The sequence below is a fragment of the Nerophis ophidion genome, linkage group LG02 (genome assembly GCF_033978795.1).
Source record: "Nerophis ophidion isolate RoL-2023_Sa linkage group LG02, RoL_Noph_v1.0, whole genome shotgun sequence".
NCBI lineage: Eukaryota > Metazoa > Chordata > Actinopteri > Syngnathiformes > Syngnathidae > Nerophis > Nerophis ophidion.
This window is the reverse complement of record NC_084612.1, coordinates 85,683,359-85,700,997: the sequence shown is the minus strand read 5'-3', so window position 1 is coordinate 85,700,997 and position 17,639 is coordinate 85,683,359. Positions and strand designations below refer to the sequence as shown.

The 17,639-nt window shown below is 41.3% G+C and overlaps 1 protein-coding gene across 1 annotated transcript; it reads left to right on the top strand.

The window, feature by feature from the left end:
- Positions 1-924: 924 nt before the first annotated feature.
- LOC133547094 (zinc finger and SCAN domain-containing protein 2-like) lies at positions 925-15,836 on the top strand. Its single transcript, XM_061892913.1, has 2 exons — positions 925-1,204; positions 14,972-15,836. Exons 1-2 carry the CDS (start codon positions 1,021-1,023, stop codon positions 15,724-15,726), a joined length of 939 nt encoding a protein of 312 aa, XP_061748897.1. The 5' UTR covers positions 925-1,020; the 3' UTR covers positions 15,727-15,836.
- The last annotated feature ends 1,803 nt before the right edge of the window (positions 15,837-17,639 follow it).

Sequence of the window (17,639 nt, the reverse complement as noted above, 5' to 3'; positions counted from 1 at the left end):
AATGTGTCTTTGTCACTGTGAACTTCATAAAATTTGAATATTTTAGAGAGCCATCTTTAAAATCCCCACTGATTATTGTCAAACAGGTTAAGTCCATCCATCCATCCATGCATTTTCTACCGCTTGTCCCTTTTTGGGGGTATCGGAGGGTGTGACCCCAAAAAAGGGAAAGTTAAGTCAATGTTATTATTGAGTACATGTAAACATACTGAGGGTGTGTAGTTTGGGAGGGGGCGGGGCTTCAGGGCTTTAATAATAATAACTAAGTCAACATTTCAAAAGTTGGGCCACAATTACTACGCGTGTAAGCCTAAATAGTTCTGCGCGTATTTTGACCAATCAGCAAAGAGATGATCTGACCATACTCTCTCTGATTGGTTAAAAGTGACCACGTGGTGCCGTGTTTGTGACCAACACTGACACCGAGTTGTCTGAAATAACTTGTACACGACTGCCATCTAGCGGCTCAAAACTGCCAATACCTACAATATGTATATTTTAGTGGCCTATACGACAATATTTTTTATAATTATCACATGGCCCAATACAATATTGAAAATATTATTATCATCAGCTATATTTGTTAAAGTGGTGTACATTAACACGAGTATGAATCGATTTTGTTCACTTTTAATCATAGAACTGTCCTAAATGGCGGCGGATGTACGCATGCGCACTGTGCGCAATGGCGATTTGTCGACGTATCTAATCGTACTTCTTGTCACTTCAATCTGTTTTTTTTTGGATGATAGTCATTGTAATCATGAATCATTAATAATTATTCCATCCCGAATCGAGATGCTTTTGTCACACACACACAAAAAAAGCGACCAGTTGTAGTTCGTGCGTGCGCATGCTCAGTCTCGCTGAGTGGCTCTATTTTTCGACGAAGCATCTCGATTGGTCAGAACACCGGAAGTACTTACAACTCGGAAGAGACGCGGAAGTGATCAACATTAGCCTAGCTTGCTAGTTAGCTTAGCTTGTTAGCCGCTTACAAAGAGACGCGGACGTGTGAAAATGTGCAAAGTAGAAATGCTGAGAGTGTTGGTGAAGCAGCGACTAACTGCTGCTGTGGAAGAAATATTTGTAGTGTTAGAAAGTACCATAGCAGAATACGAGGAGGAACTTTCTAGAAGAAAAGAGGAGAACGAGCGACAACGTCAACTACTGGACGCTCTTTTCAACAAGCATCAACAAACTGGTTTGTTTACTTCTTTCTTTTTACTTCTCACGTCTTCACGTATTTCAGCTCCGACATTTCTCTAAGACAACGATGGGAGTGGATTCCTTTGAGGAATCACTGGTTGCCATCTTACTGAAAAACTGGTTGCCACATTACTGAAAAACTGGTTGCCACCTTACTGAAAAAATGGTTGCCACTTTACTGAAAAACTGGTTGCCACATTACTAAAAAACTGGTTGCCACATTACTGAAAAACTGGTTGCCACATTACTAAAAAACTGGTTGCCACCTTACTGAAAAACTGGTTGCCACATTACTGAAAAACTGGTTGCCACTTTACTGAAAAACTGGTTGCCACATTACTAAAAAACTGGTTGCCACATTACTGAAAAACTGGTTGCCACATTACTAAAAAACTGGTTGCCACCTTACTGAAAAACTGGTTGCCACATTACTGAAAAACTGGTTGCCACCTTACTGAAAAACTGGTTGCCACCTTACTGAAAAAATGGTTGCCACTTTACTGAAAAACTGGTTGCCACCTTACTGAAAAACTGGTTGCCACCTTACTGAAAAAATGGTTGCCACCTTACTGAAAAAATGGTTGCCACTTTACTGAAAAACTGGTTGCCACATTACTAAAAAACTGGTTGCCACCTTACTGAAAAACTGGTTGCCACATTACTGAAAAACTGGTTGCCACTTTACTGAAAAACTGGTTGCCACATTACTAAAAAACTGGTTGCCACATTACTGAAAAACTGGTTGCCACATTACTAAAAAACTGGTTGCCACCTTACTGAAAAACTGGTTGCCACATTACTGAAAAACTGGTTGCCACCTTACTGAAAAACTGGTTGCCACCTTACTGAAAAAATGGTTGCCACTTTACTGAAAAACTGGTTGCCACATTACTAAAAAACTGGTTGCCACATTACTGAAAAACTGGTTGCCACCTTACTGAAAAACTGGTTGCCACCTTACTGAAAAACTGGTTGCCATCTTACTGAAAAACTGGTTGCCACCTTACTGAAAAACTGGTTGCCACTTTACTGAAAAACTGGTTGCCACATTACTAAAAAACTGGTTGCCACATTACTGAAAAACTGGTTCCAACCTTACTTAAAAACTGGTTGCCACCTTACTGAAAAACTGGTTGCCACCTTACTGAAAAACTGGTTGCCACCTTACTGAAAAACTGGTTACCCCATTACTGAAAAACTGGTTGCCACCTTCCTGAAAAACTGGTTGCCACCTTACTGAAAAACTGGTTGCCACATTACTGAAAAACTGGTTGCCACCTTACTGAAAAACTGGTTGCCACATTACTGAAAAACTGGTTGCCACATTACTGAAAAACTGGTTGCCACGTTACTGAAAAACTGGTTGCCACATTATTGAAAAACTGGTTGCCACCTTACTGAAAAACTGGTTGCCACATTACTGAAAAACTGGTTGCCACATTACTGAAAAACTGGTTGCCACATTACTAAAAAACTGGTTGCCACCTTACTGAAAAACTGGTTGCCACATTACTGAAAAACTGGTTGCCACCTTACTGAAAAACTGGTTGCCACCTTACTGAAAAAATGGTTGCCACTTTACTGAAAAACTGGTTGCCACATTACTAAAAAACTGGTTGCCACATTACTGAAAAACTGGTTGCCACATTACTAAAAAACTGGTTGCCACCTTACTGAAAAACTGGTTGCCACATTACTGAAAAACTGGTTGCCACCTTACTGAAAAACTGGTTGCCACCTTACTGAAAAAATGGTTGCCACTTTACTGAAAAACTGGTTGCCACATTACTAAAAAACTGGTTGCCACATTACTGAAAAACTGGTTGCCACCTTACTGAAAAACTGGTTGCCACCTTACTGAAAAACTGGTTGCCATCTTACTGAAAAACTGGTTGCCACCTTACTGAAAAACTGGTTGCCACTTTACTGAAAAACTGGTTGCCACATTACTAAAAAACTGGTTGCCACATTACTGAAAAACTGGTTCCAACCTTACTTAAAAACTGGTTGCCACCTTACTGAAAAACTGGTTGCCACCTTACTGAAAAACTGGTTGCCACCTTACTGAAAAACTGGTTACCCCATTACTGAAAAACTGGTTGCCACCTTCCTGAAAAACTGGTTGCCACCTTACTGAAAAACTGGTTGCCACATTACTGAAAAACTGGTTGCCACCTTACTGAAAAACTGGTTGCCACATTACTGAAAAACTGGTTGCCACATTACTGAAAAACTGGTTGCCACGTTACTGAAAAACTGGTTGCCACATTATTGAAAAACTGGTTGCCACCTTACTGAAAAACTGGTTGCCACATTACTGAAAAACTGGTTGCCACATTACTGAAAAACTGGTTGCCACCTTACTGAAAACCTGGTTGCCACCTTCCTGAAAAACTGGTTGCCACCTTCCTGAAAAACTGCTTGCCACCTTACTGAAAAACTGGTTGCCACGTTACTGAAAAACTGGTTGCCACATTATTGAAAAACTGGTTGCCACCTTACTGAAAAACTGGTTGCCACATTACTGAAAAACTGGTTGCCACATTACTGAAAAACTGGTTGCCACATTACTGAAAAACTGGTTGCCACATTACTGAAAAACTGGTTGCCACCTTACTGAAAACCTGGTTGCCACCTTCCTGAAAAACTGGTTGCCACCTTCCTGAAAAACTGGTTGCCACCTTCCTGAAAAACTGGTTGCCACCTTCCTGAAAAACTGCTTGCCACCTTACTGAAAAACTGCTTGCCACCTTACTGAAAAACTGGTTGCCACCTTACTGAAAAACTGCTTGCCACCTTCCTGAAAAACTGCTTGCCACCTTACTGAAAAACTGGTTGCCACATTACTGAAAAGATGGTTGCCACCTTACTGAAAAACTGGTTGCCACATTACTGAAAAACTGGTTACCCCATTACTGAAAAACTGGTTGCCACATTACTGAAAAACTGGTTGCCACCTTCCTGAAAAACTGGTTACCCCATTACTGAAAAACTGGTTGCCACCTTACTGAAAAACTGGTTGCCACATTACTGAAAAACTGGTTGCCACCTTACTGAAAAACTGGTTGCCACCTTACTGAAAAACTGGTTGCCACATTACTGAAAAACTGGTTGCCACATTACTGAAAAACTGGTCGCCACATTACTGAAAAACTGGTTGCCACTGATGAGCATCGTGCGTTGCGGTGGAGATGTAGTCAAATGCTCTCATGAGACACACTTTACCTTTGGTCTTGTAGATATATTTATTGTATCGGCAGCATCGTAAATGTGCTGCCGCTCGACACACAGATTGAACTCATGACCCCGGAACAGGAAACATAGGTGTCAGGTAACACAGAGGTAAACACTGCCCTCTAGTGGACACAATGAGTAAGGGCGTACAACAGTACAACACTTAACACTGTCCTCTAGTGGACACAATGAGTAAGGGCGTACAACAGTACAACACTTAACACTGTCCTCTAGTGGACACAATGAGTAAGGGCGTACAACAGTACAACACTTAACACTGCCCTCTAGTGGACACAATGAGTAAGGGCGTACAACAGTACAACACTTAACACTGTCCTCTAGTGGACACAATGAGTAAGGGCGTACAACAGTACAACACTTAACACTGTCCTCTAGTGGACACAATGAGTAAGGGCGTACAACAGTACAACACTTAACACTGCCCTCTAGTGGACACAATGAGTAAGGGCGTACAACAGTACAACACTTAACACTGCCCTCTAGTGGACACAATGAGTAAGGGCGTACAACAGTACAACACTTAACACTGCCCTCTAGTGGACACAATGAGTAAGGGCGTACAACAGTACAACACTTAACACTGTCCTCTAGTGGACACAATGAGTAAGGGCGTACAACAGTACAACACTTAACACTGTCCTCTAGTGGACACAATGAGTAAGGGCGTACAACAGTACAACACTTAACACTGTCCTCTAGTGGACACAATGAGTAAGGGCGTACAACAGTACAACACTTAACACTGTCCTCTAGTGGACACAATGAGTAATGGCGTACAACAGTACAACACTTAACACTGTCCTCTAGTGGACACAATGAGTAAGGGCGTACAACAGTACAACACTTAACACTGTCCTCTAGTGGACACAATGAGTAAGGGCGTACAACAGTACAACACTTAACACTGTCCTCTAGTGGACACAATGAGTAAGGGCGTACAACAGTACAACACTTAACACTGTCCTCTAGTGGACACAATGAGTAAGGGCATACAACAGTACAACACTTAACACTGCCCTCTAGTGGACACAATGAGTAAGGGCATACAACAGTACAACACTTAACACTGTCCTCTAGTGGACACAATGAGTAAGGGCGTACAACAGTACAACACTTAACACTGCCCTCTAGTGGACACAATGAGTAAGGGCGTACAACAGTACAACACTTAACACTGTCCTCTAGTGGACACAATGAGTAAGGGCGTACAACAGTACAACACTTAACACTGCCCTCTAGTGGACACAATGAGTAAGGGCGTACAACAGTACAACACTTAACACTGTCCTCTAGTGGACACAATGAGTAAGGGCGTACAACAGTACAACACTTAACACTGCCCTCTAGTGGACACAATGAGTAAGGGCATACAACAGTACAACACTTAACACTGCCCTCTAGTGGACACAATGAGTAAGGGCATACAACAGTACAACACTTAACACTGTCCTCTAGTGGACACAATGAGTAAGAGCATACAACAGTACAACACTTAACACTGCCCTCTAGTGGACACAATGAGTAAGGGCGTACAACAGTACAACACTTAACACTGTCCTCTAGTGGACACAATGAGTAAGGGCATACAACAGTACAACACTTAACACTGCCCTCTAGTGGACACAATGAGTAAGGGCATACAATAGTACAACACTTAACACTGTCCTCTAGTGGACACAATGAGTAAGAGCATACAACAGTACAACACTTAACACTGTCCTCTAGTGGACACAATGAGTAAGGGCGTACAACAGTACAACACTTAACACTGTCCTCTAGTGGACACAATGAGTAAGGGCATACAACAGTACAACACTTAACACTGCCCTCTAGTGGACATAATGAGTAAGGGCGTACAACAGTACAACACTTAACACTGCCCTCTAGTGGACACAATGAGTAAGGGTTTACAACAGTACAACACTTAACACTGTCCTCTAGTGGACACAATGAGTAAGGGCGTACAACAGTACAACACTTAACACTGTCCTCTAGTGGACACAATGAGTAAGGGCGTACAACAGTACAACACTTAACACTGCCCTCTAGTGGACACAATGAGTAATGGCGTACAACAGTACAACACTTAACACTGCCCTCTAGTGGACACAATGAGTAAGGGCGTACAACAGTACAACACTTAACACTGTCCTCTAGTGGACACAATGAGTAAGGGCGTACAACAGTACAACACTTAACACTGCCCTCTAGTGGACACAATGAGTAAGGGCGTACAACAGTACAACACTTAACACTGTCCTCTAGTGGACACAATGAGTAAGGGCATACAACAGTACAACACTTAACACTGCCCTCTAGTGGACACAATGAGTAAGGGCATACAACAGTACAACACTTAACACTGTCCTCTAGTGGACACAATGAGTAAGAGCATACAACAGTACAACACTTAACACTGCCCTCTAGTGGACACAATGAGTAAGGGCGTACAACAGTACAACACTTAACACTGTCCTCTAGTGGACACAATGAGTAAGGGCGTACAACAGTACAACACTTAACACTGTCCTCTAGTGGACACAATGAGTAAGAGCATACAACAGTACAACACTTAACACTGCCCTCTAGTGGACACAATGAGTAAGGGCGTACAACAGTACAACACTTAACACTGTCCTCTAGTGGACACAATGAGTAAGAGCATACAACAGTACAACACTTAACACTGCCCTCTAGTGGACACAATGAGTAAGGGCATACAACAGTACAACACTTAACACTGTCCTCTAGTGGACACAATGAGTAAGAGCATACAACAGTACAACACTTAACACTGCCCTCTAGTGGACACAATGAGTAAGGGCGTACAACAGTACAACACTTAACACTGCCCTCTAGTGGACACAATGAGTAAGGGTTTACAACAGTACAACACTTAACACTGCCCTCTAGTGGACACAATGAGTAAGGGCGTACAACAGTACAACACTTAACACTGTCCTCTAGTGGACACAATGAGTAAGGGCGTACAACAGTACAACACTTAACACTGTCCTCTAGTGGACACAATGAGTAATGGCGTACAACAGTACAACACTTAACACTGTCCTCTAGTGGACACAATGAGTAATGGCGTACAACAGTACAACACTTAACACTGCCCTCTAGTGGACACAATGAGTAAGGGCGTACAACAGTACAACACTTAACACTGTCCTCTAGTGGACACAATGAGTAAGGGCGTACAACAGTACAACACTTAACACTGCCCTCTAGTGGACACAATGAGTAAGGGCGTACAACAGTACAACACTTAACACTGTCCTCTAGTGGACACAATGAGTAAGGGCGTACAACAGTACAACACTTAACACTGTCCTCTAGTGGACACAATGAGTAAGGGCATACAACAGTACAACACTTAACACTGCCCTCTAGTGGACATAATGAGTAAGGGCGTACAACAGTACAACACTTAACACTGCCCTCTAGTGGACACAATGAGTAAGGGTTTACAACAGTACAACACTTAACACTGTCCTCTAGTGGACACAATGAGTAAGGGCGTACAACAGTACAACACTTAACACTGTCCTCTAGTGGACACAATGAGTAAGGGCGTACAACAGTACAACACTTAACACTGCCCTCTAGTGGACACAATGAGTAATGGCGTACAACAGTACAACACTTAACACTGCCCTCTAGTGGACACAATGAGTAAGGGCGTACAACAGTACAACACTTAACACTGTCCTCTAGTGGACACAATGAGTAAGGGCGTACAACAGTACAACACTTAACACTGCCCTCTAGTGGACACAATGAGTAAGGGCATACAACAGTACAACACTTAACACTGCCCTCTAGTGGACATAATGAGTAAGGGCGTACAACAGTACAACACTTAACACTGCCCTCTAGTGGACACAATGAGTAAGGGTTTACAACAGTACAACACTTAACACTGTCCTCTAGTGGACACAATGAGTAAGGGCGTACAACAGTACAACACTTAACACTGTCCTCTAGTGGACACAATGAGTAAGGGCGTACAACAGTACAACACTTAACACTGCCCTCTAGTGGACACAATGAGTAATGGCGTACAACAGTACAACACTTAACACTGCCCTCTAGTGGACACAATGAGTAAGGGCGTACAACAGTACAACACTTAACACTGTCCTCTAGTGGACACAATGAGTAAGGGCGTACAACAGTACAACACTTAACACTGCCCTCTAGTGGACACAATGAGTAAGGGCGTACAACAGTACAACACTTAACACTGTCCTCTAGTGGACACAATGAGTAAGGGCATACAACAGTACAACACTTAACACTGCCCTCTAGTGGACACAATGAGTAAGGGCATACAACAGTACAACACTTAACACTGTCCTCTAGTGGACACAATGAGTAAGAGCATACAACAGTACAACACTTAACACTGCCCTCTAGTGGACACAATGAGTAAGGGCGTACAACAGTACAACACTTAACACTGTCCTCTAGTGGACACAATGAGTAAGGGCATACAACAGTACAACACTTAACACTGTCCTCTAGTGGACACAATGAGTAAGAGCATACAACAGTACAACACTTAACACTGCCCTCTAGTGGACACAATGAGTAAGGGCATACAACAGTACAACACTTAACACTGTCCTCTAGTGGACACAATGAGTAAGAGCATACAACAGTACAACACTTAACACTGCCCTCTAGTGGACACAATGAGTAAGGGCGTACAACAGTACAACACTTAACACTGCCCTCTAGTGGACACAATGAGTAAGGGTTTACAACAGTACAACACTTAACACTGCCCTCTAGTGGACACAATGAGTAAGGGCGTACAACAGTACAACACTTAACACTGCCCTCTAGTGGACACAATGAGTAAGGGCATACAACAGTACAACACTTAACACTGCCCTCTAGTGGACACAATGAGTAAGGGCGTACAACAGTACAACACTTAACACTGCCCTCTAGTGGACACAATGAGTAAGGGCGTACAACAGTACAACACTTAACACTGTCCTCTAGTGGACACAATGAGTAAGGGCATACAACAGTACAACACTTAACACTGCCCTCTAGTGGACACAATGAGTAAGGGCATACAACAGTACAACACTTAACACTGCCCTCTAGTGGACACAATGAGTAAGGGCATACAACAGTACAACACTTAACACTGCCCTCTAGTGGACACAATGAGTAAGGGCATACAACAGTGCAACACTTAACACCCCCACTCACTCTTAGCTTATTGTGGTACATTAATTTTCATAGAAAATAAAACAACAACAACACATTTTGACACACAATATGCTTTTCTTGCACACTAAGTGCCAAACAAATACTGAACAAACTTCTTCAGTTTTAGCTTAGTGGCTGGTTTTGTCATCAAGTCAGCAATCATGTTGTCAGTAGAACAATAATCCAAACATATTCTCCCACTGTTCACAGTTTCACCAATGAAATGATGTTTTATATCAATATGTTTGCACCTTTGTCGGTTTACTGGATTTCTAGCTCGTGCTATAGTTCCCTGGTTGTCATCGTAAACCTTGGTTTGTGCATACTGACACTTAGATAGATAGATAGATAGATAGATAGATAGATAGATAGATAGTACTTTATTTATTCCGTCAGGAGAGTTCCTTCAGGAAAATTACAATTTTCAGCACAATCCCATTCAAGATCAGACAAACATTACAGGGAGACAGAACAGGATCGCTGACGGGTCTGCCGGCTTCCAGCGCCCCTTACAAAAAAGATGACATACAGGTAAACAAGGGGGGTGGGGGGGTGGGGGGGGGGGAGAGAAAAAAATAGAAGATTAAAATAAAATAAAAAAATCGGTCTTAGCCTAGGCCCTGGAGTGGGGGTGCAGACTGAGGCCAAGGGAAAAAAACAAAAACAACAACTCATAGCCATAGTACACATCCCTCTTCCATGTGTGTAAGAGGGAAACATCAAACATCAAAGAACACAGAGGACATTAAAGACATTAAAGCAGCAGATACAAGCAGACACTTCCACATACAGCTATGAATAAAAAGTATCAATCAATCAATCAATGTTTACTTATATAGCCCTAAATCACTAGTGTCTCAAAGGGCCGCACAAACCACCACGACATCCTCGGTAGGCCCACATAAGGGCAAGGAAAACTCACACCCAGTGGGACGTCGGTGACAATGATGACTATGAGAACCTTAGAGAGGAGGAAAGCAATGGATGTCGAGCGGGTCTAACATGATACTGTGAAAGTTCAATCCACAATGGATACAACACAGTCGCGAGAGTCCAATCCAAAGAGGATCCAAGACACAGCAGCGAGAGTCCCGTTCACAGCGGAGCCAGCAGGAAACCATCCCAAGCGTAGGCGGACCAGCAGCGCAGAGATGTCCCCAGCCGATACACAGGCGAGCAGTACATGGCCACCGGATCGGACCGGACCCCCTCCACACGGGAGAGTGGGACATAGAAGAAAAAGAAAAGAAACGGCAGATCAACTGGTCTAAAAAGGGAGTCTATTTAAAGGCTAGAGTATACAAATGAGTTTTAAGGTGAGACTTAAATGCTTCTACTGAAAACATATCCACTGTGGTGGCCTCTGCGGTGTTCCACGCCATTGTCTGCTGGGGTAGAGGGAGCATGGCCAGAGACAGAAGCAGACCCAACAAAGCAACTTATCAATACCCTTGAGTAACTGTTGTAAATACATACACTCCTGTATGGCTGCCGCTAAGGCCAAGTATTCTGCCTCGCAGGTAGACAGTGCAACAGTTGCTTGCTTTTGACTTTTCCATGAAATGAGTGCACTTTTCTCACTTAAACTGGCACAGTACCCTGTGGTGCTACGTCTGTCTGTGACCTCAGATGCCCAGTCAGCATCGCTGTGGACTATTAGACCAAGTTCACCTGTGTCATCCCTTTTAAAACATAACCCACGGTCTGTTGTACCTTTAAGAGACCTGAAAACATGCTTTACAGTGTTCCAATGTTCCTCACTTGGCTCAGCAAAATGCTGGGAAAGTTTACTGACCACATGACTTAAATCTGGTCTAGTGCAAGTAGCCAAATAGATCAAACTTCCCACTGCCTCTCGATAGATCTTTGGTTCTTCCATTTTCACAGCATTTTCTGTGTACTCGAGTTTTGACTCGCATGGGGTCTCTCTGGCCTTACAATCTTGCATCCCAAATCTGGAGAGGATTTTGTTTACAGACTTGTGTTGTGACATTTGTGACTTGGTCCTCTGACTGTTTAAAATCAATCCCTAGAAAATTGTCTAACTTCCCCAGGTCTTTAATTTTAAATCTCTCAGTGAGAATCACTTTGACATTTTTCACAACCTCCTCATTGTTAGCAGCAATTATCAGATCATCAACCCACACAATCAAAATCACTTTTTCATTTTCTGTTTCCCTTGTGTATTGGCAGTTATCAGCAAGATTTTGATCAAAACCGTTTTCAGTGAGATATGCATGCAAAAGAGAATTCCAGTTTCGACCTGACTGCTTGAGACCATATAAGGACTTCTCTAATTTGCATACTAGCTTCTCTCCTGTTTTGGACTTTTTCTTATAACCTTCAGGTTGTTCGAGATAAATCTCACAGTCAATTGGTGCGTGTAGGTATGCGGTTTTCACATCCATTTGATGTAAAACTAGATCTTCCTGCACTGCTTTTTTTCTCAACAGTGGACAGGTCTGGATGATATATAATAAACAGTTTCTCTTTTAAGCATAGGTTGCATCTTTTATTACCACTGTTGTAAGGTGTGCTGGATGCAAGAATTTGCCATGTTATTGAATATTCAACATTATTGTCTTTGAGGTTCCAAATGTCAATCAATCAATCAATCAATGTTTATTTATATAACCCCAAATCACAAATGTCTCAAAGGACTGCACAAATCATTACGACTACAACATCCTCGGAAGAACCCACAAATGTGGTTGCTGAGTTCTGTAGAATTCCGCAAAGTCTGGTTTCTAAACGAGGCCTTGTGATTATTCCATCTGGTTTGGCGTTTAAAACCGTTTTTTTTTTTGTATTTAAAAAAAAAAAAGATTTTTTAAAAATTAGAATCGATTCTGAATCGCACAACACAAACGATTCGATCCGTATTCAAATTTATTTTTTCCCCACACCCTTAGTATGTGCATTTTTTAGTATAAAATATGGGCTTTTGTCGAGGCAAGAACCAATGATTCATTATTTACAAAGTTTCTTATGGGAAAATCTGTTTCAAGATATCAACGTTTCGGTTGGCGAACTATGTTCAAGAACCAATTAAGTTTGTGGATCGAAGTCACACTGTCGAAAGAAAAACATCTATATAAAACATCAATGATTAAACATTTGCTAAAAACATAAAACGTGTAACAGGAAGCAGTTGAAATGTTGATGCTAATAACACAAAGAGGTTTTTTTTATTTTCACTAATTTTGAAAGTGAAAAGTAGCAAAAAAATATTTCCGCACTATCTTCATTTTTATTAGTTTCATTTTTCATTTATTTTTATTTACAAGTTTCATTTCATCAATTTATTGGGTTTTAGACACACGTAATTGACAGAAATAGTCAAAAATACATCTAATGCTGATTTCCCCCCAACAAGTAAAAACAAGTGTATATATAATTATAATAATAATTATATAAATAAATGTAATTAAAACAATAAAATAAGAAAATAAAAAGAAACCACAGACAAATATGAACAAAACCAGACAGCTGTATTCCGGAATGGCTTAGAGAGACTTAACCAACAAGTCCACAAAAGGCTCATCAACCACCCACTTTTCAATTGTGGTTTATTTGGAGATCAGTCTTTCCTACGTATCTCAGAAAAGTTCTTGAATCTTTGCAGAACAGACTTTTAATTTCACTGTTTTACTTTTGAGTCTGCGGCCGTCAGTGGAGAAGTTTGGACGCTCCTGAGATGAGACGACACCTCAACTCCCTCTCTTCAAACCGTCGGGGCAGATTTTTAGTTCCGGCCAACTTCTACGGCCCCAAAGTGCTGCACATATTAATGACAGCTATGTGAACAAAACATAGAATAATAATAAAGTACATAACATGTTCAATATAAAACACAGCTAATAAAAACAATCAATAAAATGGGCAAAAGGAAATAAACACTTCTCATACACAACTAATTGTTGTGGCTCGCAAAATACTATAAAGTCTAAATAAAAGCAAAAGAAACAACAGTCAAAATGTCCTTTTGATATTAAAAACTAATAATTATTTGCCACCTTTTTATTATATATTGTGTATAAGCGTATTATACATTGTATTGTTGACAATTAATTAGATTAAGATGACAACATCTGAGTGATGGGAGAGGACATTTTATAAGTTTGTACTTCTTCCTGCTTCTTTAAATTGAAACAATGTGTTGTTTTTTCATCATTCTGATGCTTTTACTTTCAGGAACGTATTTCCTTGAATTAATTTAAAACCTCTTCTTACTCCGGCACTTACCAAAGGCATGCGGTAAATTTAGGCCTGCGCTTAAAAATTTGAGTGTGATGTAAGGATACCATCATGAAAAGCACATTTAATAAAAAAAAACGTTATTATGGTCTTACCTTTACTTATAAATGAAGTCCATGCGCAGCTCCTTCTGATCAAAAGCATGGATAACTTGTTTATAGAAGTCTTCCTTATCTTTCTTCAGTTTTAAAAGTCTCTCTGTCTCGATGGAGATCTTCCTTTATTACCTCCTGCTTCCATTGAAAGTCCAGTTTAGAAAACTGTTTTATTTTAGATATGTAATCCTCCATGTTAAAAGTGCAAGCGAGAGGAAAAAATCAACGATCGCTGCTCACTCTTGCTGCTTGTTGTCACTTCTTCTGCAGCCGAGTAGTCGCAAGAAGGATCACTAGCGCCCTCTACCACCAGGAGGCCGGAGTCATTTAATGACTCATATTTGACACACGCAGCTACGGTATATTAATAAAGCATAGCTGCTTACTGTTCTTTTTAGCATATTAAATAGCTTGGACCTTAAATCCTACTGAATAGCTCTTAATCTTCTTCCCTTTATGCGATTTCAAATGATTGAAATCAGCCTCCTCCATTTTGAAAATGATGACAGGTGAAGTGTCACTCGTGACCCGGCGGAAATTCTAGGCATATGCTAATTATTTTGCGAAACGAGTTTGACCCGGCGGTAATTCTAGACATGCGCTAATAAAAATAATATTTTGTGAAATGTGTTTGACCCGGCAGTAATTCTAGGCAGGCATTCAAGGAAATACGGTATTTGGCTCTTGGTGAAAGAACTTTGGTTTAAATATTGGTTTTGATTATTCCTCTATTAATTGCCCAGCCCTAGCTTGACTTCAGAATAAAAGCGAAAGGTATGACTTTTCTTATTTTATTTTATTACTCAAGCAACTCACCAGTTGACAATTACTGAAATTACCTGTTCTTGCTAAGTTTAAGTTCTTACACCAAGTAATGCCTAAAACTAATTGTTGAATGTTTTTGTTTTTTTGTCCTACAGTTTGTAATGAGATGGAACAGGAGGAGACGGAGCCCCCCTGCATTAAAGAAGAGGACGAGGAAGCTGATATCTCCGAGTTACCAGGCACTGCTGTCCCTGTGAAGAGTGACGATGATGAGGTCAAAGGTGAAAGTGTGGAGAGGAGAGAGGCGGAGCCTCCAAGCAGCAGCTCACGTCAACACATGACAAAAGAAGGTGATGGAGACCACTGTGGAGGATCCCAAGCAGACTTAGCTCCACTGTCAGATAGTGAGCAGACAACAACACCCTCTCCTGACACTGATGATGAAGTCTCTAAAGCCGATGCTGAAGTAAAATACTTCCCGTGCTTGGTTTGTGGGAAAGTGTTTACTCGAAATGCAAGTTTGATATCACACAAAAGAACTCACACCGGGGAAAAACCTTTCATTTGCTCAGTTTGTGGTAAAAAGTTCTCTGATAAGAGCAACGTGAGGAAACACGTCCTGATACACACCGGGGAGAAACCCTTTTCCTGCTCGGTCTGCAAAACAAGCTTCAGGTATCGGACGACTCTGGTTCAACACATGCGGACGCACACGGGAGAGAAACCTTTTGGCTGCACAGTTTGCGGTAAAAGATTCTCCCAAAGGTCAACGCTGAGAGAACACACGAGATCGCACACCGGAGAGAAACCGTTTTCATGTTCAGTGTGCAACACAAGTTTTAGTTACCACTCGACGTACATTCATCACATGAAGAGACACGCGACTGACAGTTTGCGTTGGGCCCCGTGATGCAGTGTCCGGTGTGTCAAGTAGTTCATGGGAACTTTTCACATTCCTGCACCGTCACTGATTCAAATACAGAGTTCTTCAAATTTGAGGAATATTTCTGTTCAACAAAATGTGTCGTCTTGGCATTGAATTGTTTGCAATTCTTTAGTCTGAGAGAATGGCGCTGTATCCAGAGTATTTACACTCTTACTATTATGTTAGATCCACTATGGACTGGACTCTCACTATTATGTTAGATCCACTATGGACTGGACTCTCACTATTATGTTAGCTCCACTATGGACTGGACTCTCACACTATTATGTTAGATCCACTATGGACTGAACTCTCACTATTATGTTGGATCCACTATGGACTGGACTCTCCCTATTATGTTAGATCCACTATGGACTGGACTCTCACTATTATGTTAGATCCACTATGGACTGGACTATCACACTATTATGTTAGATCCACTATGGACTGGACTCTCACTATCATGTTAGATCCACTATGGACTGGACTCTCACTATTACGTTAGATCCACTATGGACTGGACTCTCACATTATTATGTTAGATCCACTATGGACTGGACTCTCACACTATTATGTTAGATCCACTATGGACTGGACTCTCACTATTATGTTAGATCCACTATGGACTGGACTCTCACACTATTATGTTAGATCCACTATGGACTGGACTCTCTCACTATTATGTTAGATCCACTATGGACTGGACTCTCACACTATTATGTTAGATCCACTATGGACTGGACTCTCTCACTATTATGTTAGATCCACTATGGACTGGACTCTCACACTATTATGTTAGATCCACTATGGACTGGACTCTCTCACTATTATGTTAGATCCACTATGGACTGGACTCTCACTATTATGTTAGATCCACTATGGACTGGACTCTCACTATTATGTTAGATCCACTATGGACTGGACTCTCTCACTATTATGTTAGATCCACTATGGACTGGACTCTCACTATTATGTTAGATCCACTATGGACTGGACTCTCTCACTATTATGTCAGATCCACTATGGACTGGACTCTCACACTATTATGTTAGATCCACTATGGACTGGACTCTCACTATCATGTTAGATCCACTATGGACTGGACTCTCACTATTACATTAGATCCACTATGGACTGGACTCTCACATTATTATGTTAGATCCACTATGGACTGGACTCTCACACTATTATGTTAGATCCACTATGGACTGGACTCTCACTATTATGTTAGATCCACTATGGACTGGACTCTCACTATTATGTTAGATCCACTATGGACTGGACTCTCTCACTATTATGTTAGATCCACTATGGACTGGACTCTCACACTATTATGTTAGATCCACTATGGACTGGACTCTCTCACTATTATGTTAGATCCACTATGGACTGGACTCTCACATTATTATGTTAGATCCACTATGGACTGGACTCTCACACTATTATGTTAGATCCACTATGGACTGGACTCTCTCACTATTATGTTAGATCCACTATGGACTGGACTCTCACACTATTATGTTAGATCCACTATGGACTGGACTCTCACACTATTATGTTAGATCCACTATGGACTGGACTCTCACACTATTATGTTAGATCCACTATGGACTGGACTCTCACATTATTATGTTAGATCCACTATGGACTGGACTCTCACACTATTATGTTAGATCCACTATGGACTGGACTCTCTCACTATTATGTTAGATCCACTATGGACTGGACTCTCACACTATTATGTTAGATCCACTATGGACTGGACTCTCACACTATTATGTTAGATCCACTATGGACTGGACTCTCACACTATTATGTTAGATCCACTATGGACTGGACTCTCACACTATTATGTTAGATCCACTATGGACTGGACTCTCACACTATTATGTTAAATC

What these genes read in the sequence shown, in the direction of transcription:
- LOC133547094 (XM_061892913.1), top strand. Translation starts at nt 1,021, where the DNA reads ATGTGCAAAGTAGAAATGCTGAGAGTGTTGGTGAAGCAGCGACTAACT. An exon ending in CAACAAGCATCAACAAACTG is followed by an intron (nt 1,205 to 14,971) that starts GTTTGTTTACTT and finishes TTTGTCCTACAG; the next exon opens with TTTGTAATGAGATGGAACAG.